The sequence below is a fragment of the Hemiscyllium ocellatum genome, chromosome 1 (genome assembly GCF_020745735.1).
Source record: "Hemiscyllium ocellatum isolate sHemOce1 chromosome 1, sHemOce1.pat.X.cur, whole genome shotgun sequence".
NCBI classification, from domain to species: Eukaryota; Metazoa; Chordata; class Chondrichthyes; order Orectolobiformes; family Hemiscylliidae; genus Hemiscyllium; species Hemiscyllium ocellatum.
Genome location: NC_083401.1, coordinates 146,267,988 through 146,280,767, shown reverse-complemented (window position 1 = coordinate 146,280,767; position 12,780 = coordinate 146,267,988). Strand labels below are relative to the sequence as shown.

Sequence of the window (12,780 nt, the reverse complement as noted above, 5' to 3'; positions counted from 1 at the left end):
GAGGGATATGGGCCAGGTGCTGGCAGATGGGACTAGATTGGATTGGGATATCTGGTCAGCATGGATAAGTTGGACCGAAGGGTTTGTTTCCATGCTGTACATCTCTTTGACTCTATGATCTATGAGTCTATAAGAATATAATTTTTATCATGGAATGGAGAAATTTAAAAATCTATAAAGATAACATTCTTTCTTCAGTGCCAGAGAGTTTGCTTTTAAAAATAGTGATAGTCCCTGTCACTGATAATGAACCAACAGAGTGATTAGTGACCACCGTGACTTGGTAACATGTGCAATACTCCAAGCAGCGATCCATTATGATACTTGGAACTTCATGTGTCAGCTGTAGCAGAACATACCTCTCAAAATAGTCCACTTCAGTCATCAACCAAGATGCTCCAAGTGAGTGGGAGCAATACGGAAAACTGATGACAATGGGAACATTGAAGTTCTGCTGAATGTAAACACAATATCTCAATATCACCCCATAGGAACATATTGTTTTCTGTGGATCTATCACAGTTTTTGAAGATGGCAGGATCCAGTGGAATATATTAACTCCCTGCCAATTGTATTTTCTTAAAAAATGCAAGAGTCAGAACGTTACACATTATGGAAAGAGACCCTTCAGCCCATCATGTCTGCAACAGCCATCAAGAACTCTAATCCCATTTTTCAGCATTTGGCCCATAGCCTTTTATGCCACAGTATATGAAATGTTCATTGAAATACATTGTAAATGTGATTCTAGTGATTGTAATGACACAGACCCATGTGGGTCTGCTCTTGGGCCTGGCCACACTGGCTGTTAACAGGTCCAGACAGCGGGTCATGGACGGGGTCATTATGGCTGATTGCCTGCCCCTCTTCCGCAGTTACGTCCGTGCCAGTGTGTCCCTGGAGAAGGAGCACGCCATGTCTACCAACACCCTCGAGGTTTTCAAGGAGAGGTGGGGTGTGGGAGTGCTTTGTTTCCCCCTCTAATTGTATTTTGATTTAACCCCAGCCCTACCTTTCATATTTTCTTTCACATAGGCTTTGCGCTTAAGGAATATCAGCGCCTTCATATCTTGAATATCTTTAACGAACCAGTCTTAACAACCATCTCTGGTAAAAAGAAACTCCATAGATTCATTACCCTGTCTTATTCTGAGATTATGCCCTGTAGTTCTTCCACAAGGGGAAACAACTTCTCAGCAACTACTCTGGCGAGTCCCCTAAGAAGCTTCTATGACTCAATAAGGTCTCTTCTCATTCAATAGGTACAGGCCCAGCCTACTCAACCTCTCCTCATAAAAACATCCCTCCATTGCCTAGACCAAACTGGATCTTTACTGGACTGCTTCCAATGTCTGTGTATCTTTGCTTAGAAAAGGGAACCAAACTGTTCATGGTATACTAAGGATGCTGTAATTAATGTCTTCTCTAGATTTTGAAAGATCTTATTATTTTTATACTGCATCTGCTTTGAAATATTGTATGCACTTCTGGTCTCCCGCCTATCGGAAGAATGTTCTGAAACTTGAAAGGGTTCAGAAAAGATTTACAAGGATGTTGCCGGGGTTGGAGACTTTGAGCTATAGGAAGAGCTGAATAGACTGGGGTTGTTTTCCCTGGAGCGTTGGAGGCTGAGGAGTGACTTTACAGAGGTTTATAAAATCATGAGAGGCATGGATAGGGTAAATACAAATGGTTTTTTCCCTGAGGTGGGGGAGTCTTGATGTAGAGGACATAGGTTGAGGGTGAGAGAGGAAAGATCTAAGTGGCAACATTTTCACGCAGAGAGTGATGCATGTATGGAATGAGCTGCTGGTGGAAGTGGTGGAGGCTTCTGGATGGGATGAATAGGAGAGGTTTCGAGGGATATAGATTAGTTTAGGATATCTGGTTGGCGTGGATGAGTTGGACCGAAAGGTCTGTTTCCATGGTGTACATCTCAATGACTCTACAACTCAAAATAAAGGGCAATATTCAATCTGCCTTTCCTATTACCTGCTGAACATGGATGCTAGGTTTTTGTGATTTATGCATAAGGATCCACAAATATTTCTGTTTTACTACTTTCTGTAGTCTTTCACTGATTAAATAACAAACAATTTTTCTATTTTTCCTAATGAAGCGCATAACTTGACTTTTTTGAAATTACATTTGATCTACTAAGTTTTTGTCTACTCACCGAGCCTGTCTATACCTGTATGCAGGGAGAAGGTAAGGACTGTAGATGCTGGAGAGACAGAGTTGAAAAATGTGGCACAGGAAAAGCACAGCAGGTCAGGCAGCATCTGTGAAACAGGGGAATCGACGTTTTGGACATAAATCCTTCATCGGGAATGGGCGAAGGGGGGGAGGTGCGGGAGAAGGTAGGTGGTAAGGCAATAGTTGGATGCAGGTGAGAGGTGATTGTGATTGGTTGGAGGGCATGGCGGTACTGATGGTTGGGAAGATGGACAGGTAGGACAATTCAAGATGGCAGTGCTGAATTGGAGGGTTGGATCTGGGATGAAATTGGGGGAGGGGAGATGAGGAAACTAGTGAAGTCAATGTTGACCCCATGTGGTTGAAGGCTCCCAAGGCGGAAGGTGAGGCTAAGATTTGGTGGTGGAGGAGACCCACAAATTGATTTTCCTTGGTGGAGTGGGAGGGAGTGTTGAAGTGTTTGGCCACAGGGCGGTGGAGTTGGGTGGTGCGTGTGTCACAAATATGTTCTCTGAAACGCCCTGTGAGTTGGCGTCCTGTCTCTCCAAAGTAGAGGAGACCACATCGAGAGCAATGGACACAGTAGATGAAGTGGGTGGATGTGAAGGAAACTCTCTGCTGGATGTGGAAGGAACCTTTGGGGCCTTGGACGAAAGTGAGAGGGTAGGTGTGGGTGCAGGTTTTATACCTCTTAGGGTGGCAAGGTAAGGTGCCAGGAGTAGAGAGTGGGTTGGTGGGATGTGTGGATCTAACATACGAGTCATGAAGGGAATGGTCTCTGTGGACTGCAGATAGGGGTAGGGAGTGAAATATATCTCTGGTGGTGGGGTCTGACTGCAGTGGTGTAAATGGCTGAAGATAATGCACTGTATCCAGCGATTAGTCAGGTGGAAGGTGAGGACTTGGGGGAGGGGGATTCTATCCTTGTTGTGGTGGAGGGTTGGGGTTCAAGGGTGAAGATGCAGGAAGTGGCGGAGATGCGTTGGAGGTCATCATTGACTACATGGGAGGGAAACTTGCACTCCTTGAAGTAGGAGTCCATCTGGGAAGTTCTGGAATGGAATTGTTCCTTCTGGGAGCAGATGTGGCAGAGGTGGAGGAACTGGGAGTAAGGGATAGCATTTTTACTGGAGGTAGGATGGGAGGAGGTGTAGTTCAGGTAGCTGTGGGAGTCGCTGGGTTTGAATTAGGTGTCTGTGTAGAGTCAGGCGGAAATGAAGATGGAGAGGTTCAATAAGGGTAGGGAGGTGTCCAAGGTCATCCAGGTGAACTTGAGATCAGGGTGGAAGGTGTTCATGAAATTGATAAGCTGTTCAACCTCCTTGTGGGTGCACAAAGTGGTGCCGATACAGACATTAATGTAGCAGAGTAAGAGGTGGGGAATGGTGCCAAAGTAACTGTGGAAGATGGAATAGTTCACGTATCCAATGAAGAGGCAGGAATAGCTGGGGCCCAACTGGGTGCCCATGGCTACCCCTTTGGTCTGAAGATAGTGGGAGGATTCAAAGGAGAAGTTGTTGAGGGTGAGGACCAGTTCCACCAATTGAATGAGTGTGTCAGTGGAAGGGTACTGGTTGGGTCGGTGGGAGATAAAGAAACAGAGGGCTTGGAGACCCGCATCATGGTGGATGGATGGGTACAGGGTCTAGATGTGCAAGGTGAAGATGAGGCATGGGGTCTGGGGAAATGAAAGTCATGGAGGAGGTGGAGGATGTGGGTGGTGTCCCGAATGTATTTGGGGAGTTTCTGGACCAAGGGGTACAGGATGGTGTCGAGATATGAGGAGATAAGTTCAGTGGGGCAGGAGCAGGTGGAGATGATGGGCTGACTGGGGCAGTCAGGTTTGTGGATTTTGGGTAAGATGTGGGGTTCCGGGACTATGAGGTTGGAGCTGTGGATGGGAGATCCCCTGAGGTGATGAGATTGTGAATGGTCTGGGAGATGATAGTTTGGTGATGGGAGGTGATGTCATGGTTGAGGGTGCGGTAGGAGGAGGTGTACATGAGTAGGCACCTGGCTTCAGTGGTATAGAGGTCAGTGTGCCAAACTATCACTGCAACCTCCTTCTCCGCAGCTTTAATGGTGATATTGGGGTTGGAGAGGAGAAAGTGGAAGGAGTGGGTGAGTGGGGTAGACAGGTTGAGGCAGTCAATGTCACAGTGGTAGTCGGAGATGAAGAGATCGAGGGTGGTTAAGAGCCCAGGACGGGGTGTTCAATGGATCAAACATGCTGAAGGTGGGCAAGGAGGTCCTCGAAGTGTTGTTGGGAGTCATGATTACTAAGAAAGCACAGAGGCGGAGGTGGCGGAAGAAAAATTCAAGGTCGCAATGTGTATGGAATTTATTGACCTGGGAGCATAGTGGGATGAAGGTGAGACCTTTACTGAGCACTGATCGTTCATCCTCAGTGAGGGGGTGGGCTGGGGGAATGGTAAAAACCTGGCACGGCTATGGGCTAGGACTTGGAGTAGAGCTGGAGTTGGGAGTGGGGGCAGTGAATGTCTCTAGAGTGGGAGCGGTCATGTGATCGTTGGTGATGTCAAGGGTTATGTCACCAGAGGAAGTGACATAAATGGCCGCGGTTGGGGGACATAAGCAGTGTATTCGGTGGCACCCTTGGGGATGGTAGTGACCTTCTGGGTGGTGTTGACTGAAGCGATGTCTTCAGCGGCTGAATGGAGGCCACCTGGTCAGCAGAGCTTTAGTGACTGATGTCAGTGGCAGCAGAAGTGGCATGTTCAGCAGCAACCGTAGGAGCGTGAGTGGTGTCTGTAGCGGGGTAAGCGTAAGCAATGCTTTTGGTGGTATGCACGGAGTTGGCATGTTCGGCAGCAGTGTTCCAGTGAGTGACATTAGTGGGGGCATAAATGGCATAGGCAGCAGCAATCACGGGGGGGGGGGGGGTTGAAGTGATGTAGTGGGCACCACTCGTGAAGCTTTCGGTGGCAATCACAGAGGTGGTGGTCCTGGCGGCGATCGTGGAGGCAGTATCTTTGGCGGTGGCCATGGTCACTTTGGTGGCGGGGAGGAAGTGGCATCATAATTTGCAGTGGTGGTGTGACTGTAGCTGCTGCATGGATAATGGCGTCCAACCTGTTCCAGAGGCTGGGAAAAGGGTCTGGAGTGGTCAAGGAATCTCTGGTTTATAGTTAAGTACATGAGAGTTTGGTGTACTTAGATTCCTTGAAATCCGATAAGCTGGAGAAACAGTGTTTGTTCAGTGTGTGAATCCTTCTCAGGATGAAGAACAGCAGAGGTCCTTTGCAGGTCTGGGAGAGTGTGGCCCTGAACTGGGGCAGAGCTCACTGCAGGGACAGTAGGTGGCAGTGCATAGCTGCAAGGGTGCAGTGGAGAATCCGGAGAGAGAACCGTTTCTGGAAGTTTTGGATTTGCTGTCCATGGTGGTTGTCATGGTCGGATCCAAATTATGATGATCTGAATGTACTCTGGAGTCCATGGAGGATAAATCGGTTATGTAGACAGGCAGTCCAACTCACAGTGTTTCAGGGAACATCTCTGGGACACATGCATCCAACAACCCCACTGCTCTTTAGCTGACCACTTCAACTCCCCCTTCCACTCCAACAAGGTTATGCAAGTCCTGCGCCTCCTCCACACCATCAAATCCAAGTCACCCAATGACTGGAGGAAAACGCTTCATCTTCCGCTTTGGAACCCTTCAAACACATGGGATCAACATTGATTTCATTAGTTTCCTCATCTCCCCTCCCTGCACCTCCTCCCAGATCCAACCCTCCAACTTGGCACCGCCCTCTTGACCTGACCTACTTGTCAATCTTCCTTCCTGCCTATCTGCTCCACCCTCGCCACCGACCTATCACAATCACCCCACAACCTCCATCAACCTATTGCCTTCCCAGCTAGCTTCCCACCAGCCCTACCTCCATCCTTCTTTTTATCTCTCAGCCCCTTTCCCCCCTCCACATTCCTGATGAAGGGCTGATGCCCAAAACATCGACTCTCCTGCTTCTCTATATCTGTTTGCAGACTCTTTGTGACTTGCTCACCACTAGACTTCCCGCTTATTTTTGCGTCATCTAGAAACTTGTCTATTGTAAATATATTTTCCTTATCTAAGTCATTAACATATATATTGTAAATAATTGGGGCCTCAAGACTGATCCTTGTAGAATCTCATTAATTGCAGGTTGCCATCCTGAAAATATCCCCACTTATCACAACTGTGTATTCTGTTAGTTAGCTAATTGTCTATCCATAAATATGCACCACACCAACACCATTGGTCCATGTCTTATTTAGTAGCCTCTTGCATGACACCTTGGCTGCTGTAAATCCAAATATATTACCTTGACTGCTTCGCCTTTATCCATCCTGCTTGTTACCTCCTCGAAGAATTCTAATAAATGTGTCAGGCATGATTATCTATCTGTCCTGTTGACTTCAAGGTTGTATGTCAAACCAAGGTCAAACATGCAAACCAAGGTCTCTTAAGATTCTTTGTACTTCCTAAGGTTTTACTATTTACGATGTATTCCATTGTCTTGTTAGCCCTCCCAAAACATATCATCACACAATTTCCAGTAGTAAATTTGCCACTGTACACACATAAGAAAAGCCCATCTAGATTGGGTTACTTACAATAGTGGAAACTGGCCCTTCGGCCCAACAAGTCCAACCCACCCATACCCCTAACACAGTGGGCAGTTTAGCATGGCCAATTCACCTGACCTGCACATCTTTGGACTGTGGGAGGAAACCCACACAGACACAGGGAGAATGTGCACACTCCACACAGTCAGTTGCCTGAGGTGGGAATTGAACCCAGGTCTTCTGGCAGTGTGAGGCAGCAGTGCTAACCACTGTGCCACCCACTATGTCATTCTGTAGTTTTATCTGAGTTATTCCTGATGCTACCAATACCATCCGTGAGTTTAATGATGATGCATACTACATTGTTATTACTGAATCATGACTTTCTCCACAAACACCAAGGAACTCATTACCGAGCCCTATGCTATGCCACTGGACGTAGGCTTCCAGGCAAAGAACAACCTTTGATCATTACCCCCTGGATCCCGCACATCCCTAGATCTCCACCATTCTCATTTGCACACCTGGTAACCTCTCTGAAAAATTCTATCAAATTTATTAGACATGATCCACCCCCAACAAAGCCATATTGACTTTCCTTGATTAATCCTTGTCTCTCCAAGTAGAGATTAATTATGTCCCTCAGAACTTTTACCAATAATTTTTAGACTGATATTAGATTCATTGCCCTGTAGTTTCTTGGTTTCCAATCTTCCCTCTTGAATAATGGAACTACATGAGCTGTACAGGGCTTCCATTGTTTGAGGCCATTGTGACTGCCATAAGGTCCCTTTTTATTCCTCATCCAATCCTTAACAACCCATGACATCCAGGATTCTCTGGATTTGTTGGCCCTGCATTCTTAATATTACCTTTTTGAGTGGCATCCACTCCACTGACGTGTGGAGTCAGTGTAGTTTCTGTAGTTTCCTACAAGTAGCTGCTCCCAGTTCACTTACATCAAATCCTGTCTCATTATATTAAAGTCACCCTACACTGAATTCAGAATCTTTATTTCAGGTCCATCTTTGTACTTTTCCAAAATGACGTTAAATCTGACCGTGTCGGGGTCAAGATCACCAAAATGTTCCTTCACTGACATTTAAATCACTTACTTGACTTTATTTACCAAAACTAGGTTCAGCACCACCCTTTCTTAATTCATTCATGGAATGAGTACAATGCAGACTAGGCCAGCATTTATTGTCAACTCTATTATTGTTGGTCTGGGGTTACATGTAGGCCATACAAGGTAAGGATTGCAGTTCCTCTTCTTCCCAAATATTGGTGAATGAGATAGGCTTTTCTGACAACAGATTCATGTTCAATATTAGTCTCTTAATACCAGAATTTATTTTTGGGCGGCACGGTGGCACAGTGGTTAGCACTGCTGCCTCACAGCGCCAGAGACCTGGGTTCAATTCCTGACTCAGGTGACCGACTGTGTGGAGTTTGCACATTCTCCCCGTGTCTGCGTGGGTTTCCTCCGGGTGCTCCGGTTTCCTCCCACAGTCCAAAGATGTTCAGGTTAGGTGTATTGGCCAGGATAAATTGCCCGTAGTGTTAGGTAAAGGGGTAAATGTAGGGGTGTGGGTGGTTGCGCTTCGGCGGGTCAGTGTGGACTTGTTGGGCCGAAGGGCCTGTTTCCACACTGTAAGTAATCTAATCTAATCAAATTGAACCATCTGCCATACTGGGATTTGAACATTACCACATCTCTGAATGAACAGTCCAGTAATCATGTCCAGTAATAATACCATGAGGCTATGACGTCCCTCTTGTAGGACTGCCGATGAGTTGGCTGAAAAAAAATGTTTTCCTTGATGCACATTAAGAATTTCCCCTCCAACCCTTTTTCACTTTGTCTATCCCAGTTAATGTTGGGGAATTTGAATCCTCCTCCTATTATTACCCTACTGTTTTTATACATCTGATATTTGCCTACTACTTGTCCTTCTATCCCCTTTTGGCTGTTAGGAGGTGTAAAGTACTCTCCCAAAAATGTAATTGCCATATGGTCTCCTTTGAGGAGCTTCCTAAGAAAGCAATCTTCCTTACTACTGCAACACCAACCCCTCTTTACATATCACATTGTCCCCACTCCCCTGTCTTCCCTGAATATTCTACATCCCAGAATATCAAGCTGCCAGTCCTGCCCCTCCCTCACCCAAGCCTCCATGATAGCAATGGTATCATCTTGCAATGCGTTAATCAATACGCTCAACTCATCTGCCTTATTTGCAAGATCTTGCACGAAAATAAACACCACCTGCCTCAGAATGCTGTCTTGTGCTTTAATTTTTCACATCAGTTGTGCCTTCCAGACTGACTTGGTTAAACTTGAATGATTTGATTTGCTGTACAATTGATGGAAAAAAATGTCAATACCATAATTTTTTTGTACCTCCCAACTCCAAGGATGTTTGCAAAGGTACTTTTATGTAGATGTGTGAACTCATAATGGATACCGTTTCTGTGCAGCATGCCTAATGTCTGCAGTTTATCACATGTATTGAACCACAGAACAAGTATATTGTGATGAAGTAGTGTAAAATGGATCTATCTATCTTCGGAGAATAGATGTACAATTGCTAATTTACAGCGATGCTTCTTATACAATATTTCTGGGCTGTGATTTCTGCCAATATCAGACATGTAGATATATATTCAGCCAGCTGCTCTTGAAATTCCTATCTCTTTCTGGAAGTCCCTCAAGAAAAGGAGGAAGATTGGGAACTTTCCCTAGTTGATGGGATTAAAGTTGAAAAGGAGTGGGGATTGTAATTTAAAGTGTATTATTTAAATATATTTCAATAAAATTTAAGTTTGGATTTTTGAACTCTGAATAGTGTACTGTATTAGGCTTTCAGCTGGAAGGTTCTGGAATTATTTTGGTGCTGGGAGGGGAAAACATTAATCGCTTGAAAAAAATGCCTTTGATTATCAGTTGGACAGTTTGGTCAGTTCTTGGTTGAAGCTTGTGCTCAAAGTGGTTGCTCCTGAGAAAGGGTTTTCGGATTGTTCAGAAAGCTGTTACCTTAATGTAAGGAGTTGAGTTTAAAACCAGAAGTTCTAATAAGGAAGGAGAGGATCAAGTATGAAGGTAGGCTAGCCAGTAATATTAGAAATGATAGTAAAAGTTTCTTTCAATACATAAGAAACAAATGACAGGCAAAAGTAGACATTGGGCCACTTCAAACTGATGCTGGAAGCCTAGTGATGGGAGATAAGGAAATAGCAGAACTTAACAAGTACTTTGCGTCAGTCTTCACAGTGGAAGACATAAGTAATATCCCAACAATTAAAGGGAGTCAGAGGGCTGAGTTGTATATGGTTGCCATTATAAAAGCTAAAAGGTCTTAAAATTGATAAATCTCCTGGCCCTGATGGGATACACCCTAGAGTTCTGAGAGAGATAGCTGAGGAAATAGCGAAGGCATTGCTTGAGATCTTTCAAAAGTCATTGGAGTTCGGAAAGTCCCGGATGATTGGAAGATCGCTGTTGTAACCCCCTTGTTCAAGAAAGGATCAAGACAAAAGATGGAAAATTATAGGCCAATTAGCCTAACCTCAGTTGTTGGTAAAATTCTAGAATCCATCATTAAGGATGAGGTTTCTAAATTCTTGGAAGAGCAGAGTCTGATTAGAACAAGTCAACATGGATCTAGTAAGGGGAGGTCGTGTTTGACAAACCTGTTGGAATTCTTTGAAGAGGTGACAAGTAGGTTAGACCAGGGAAACCCAGTGGATGTGGTCTAACTAGGCTCCCAAAAGGCCTTTGATAAGGTGCCACACGGGAGGCTGCTGAGGAAGGTGAAGGCCCATGGTGTTCGAGGTGAGCTACTGGTATGGATTGAGGATTGGCTGTCTGACAAAAGGCAGAGAGTTGGGATAAAAGGTTCTTTTTCGGAATGGCAGCCGGTGACAAGCGGTGTCCCGCAGGGTTCAGTGTTGGGGCCGCAGCTGTTCACATTATATATTAATGATCTGGATGAAGGGACTAGGGGCATTCTAGCGAAGTTTGCCAATGATACGAAGTTAGGTGGACAGGCAGGTAGTACTGAGGAAGTGGGGAGGCTGCAGAAGGATCTAGACAGTTTAGGAGAGTGGTCCAGGAAATGGCTGATGGAATTCAACGTGAGCAAATGCAAGGTCTTGCACTTTGGCAAAAAGAATAAAAGCCTGGACTACTTTCTAAACGGTGAGAAAATTTGTAAAGCCAAAGTACAAAGGGATCTGGGAGTGCTCGTCAAGGATTCTCTAAAGGTAAACATGCAGGTTGAATCCGTGATTAAGAAAGCGAATGCAATGCTGTCATTTATCTCAAGAGGGTTGGAATATAAAAGCACCATTGTGCTACTGAGACTTTATAAAGCTCTGGTTAGGCCCCATTTGGAGTACTGTGTCCAGTTTTGGTCCCCACACCTCAGGAAGGACATATTGGCACTGGAATGTGTCCAGCGGAGATTCACATTTTCATTTTTCTGTGCACTAAACATTTTTTGTTGTTAAAACCAGATCTGTAGCATTGTGTGTTTGTGTTTCACTACAAGACCATTCTGTTAAAAGGGTCGGGGGGGGGGGGGGGGGGGGGGGGGGAAAGAAAAAAGCAAATCTAACGAGTCAGATTTCTGATTGCCCAGTAATCATATCAAATGGTAACACAATGTGACTCTTAAAAAATGCAGAATTAGGAGATTGAGTCAGTGATTCAATAGAATAATTAAAATTTTAATCCCTTCTCTGTCTCCACAGCAATATTGACTCAGTACAGCATGGTCTTCCTAATATTCTTGCTATGTTGCAAAACCTGGGAGAGTGCTCACATGTTGCATCCCTTTATTTACTTTCATGCATGTTATTTATAAAATTGCTTTTAAAATGTGTATCAAACTGCGAGAACATACTTGAGGCTGGCATGATGAACTATTTAATGTTTTAATCATTTTTTAAAGAGCACTTAGGTCCTCAAGTCTTTTTTGGAGGAATATAGCAAAACATTTCTAAGAGAAAAAGCAATGAGTGTTTCGATATACATAGTTCTCTCAAACATGGGTTTCATGATTAGAAACTAACCAAGGTTTGAACCTTTGTGCAAATATGTTGACTTTTGTTGAACAAAATGAAGGATGTCCAAGGCTCTATTTATTATTGCATAATTTCTAGAGGAATTATTGACATGTTCTTGTATACAAAAACTGAGCAACTGAAGGTAAATTTGTTTTTCTGGGCCAATATGAACCAGACCACTTTATCAATACTGTAAGTGTTTTCACAAACTTATTTTCTTACTCAGATGTCTGTTTTCTCTGATTAATAAAATATTTACTTAACAAACAGAACAAAAGGTCAATGCTACAAAAAGCAACTTAAACTGCATTTCTGTATGTAGTTTTAAAGAAAACCTGATGTGTACTCTTTGTCCTTGTTCTTTTCATCAATAATTCACTTGATATCTTTTGACTGAAACCCACGATAAATAAAAGGATTGCATAAATATGTTTTTTTTACTTCATTTGTGGGGAATGGACACCATTGCCTGGGCCAACATTGATTGTCTGTCCCTTGTAGCCCTTGAGAAGGGGATATGAGCTGCTTTCTTGAACCACCGCAGTCCACATGATATGGGTCCACCCACAACGCCATTAAACAGGGAATTTGATAACTATTTTAAACTTCCTCAGTAACAAATCCTGTCTTCTGCATGATTATTAATTGCTTACATTTTGTCAGATTTATTTGCTGCCTTCTAAAGTTATCTTTCCAACCAACTGCTCCCAGAAAAATGTTCAGTAGTTGGTTGCAGTGATGCTGACTAAAGAAATTGAGGGTTTCGTTAAGGAAAAGAAGGAAGCATATGTCAGGTACAGACAGGATAGATCGAGTGAATCCTTAGAAGAGTATATATGAAGTAGGAGTATACTTAAGAGGGAAATCAGGAGGGCAAAAAGGGGACATGAGATAGTGTTGGCAAATAGAATTAAGGAGAATACAAATATATTAAGGACAAAA

At 44.1% G+C, this 12,780-nt stretch overlaps 1 protein-coding gene across 1 annotated transcript in view; it reads left to right on the top strand.

Annotated features, from left to right (window-relative positions):
- The first annotated feature begins 831 nt into the window (after nt 1-831).
- Nucleotides 832-12,780, top strand: part of LOC132818141 (fibrinogen gamma chain-like) — a 58,223-nt gene continuing 46,274 nt past the window's right edge. Inside the window, exon 1 of the mRNA XM_060828933.1 lies at nt 832-950. Within this exon, the coding sequence (XP_060684916.1) occupies nt 832-950 (119 nt within the window). The remainder of the gene's footprint in view (nt 951-12,780) is intronic.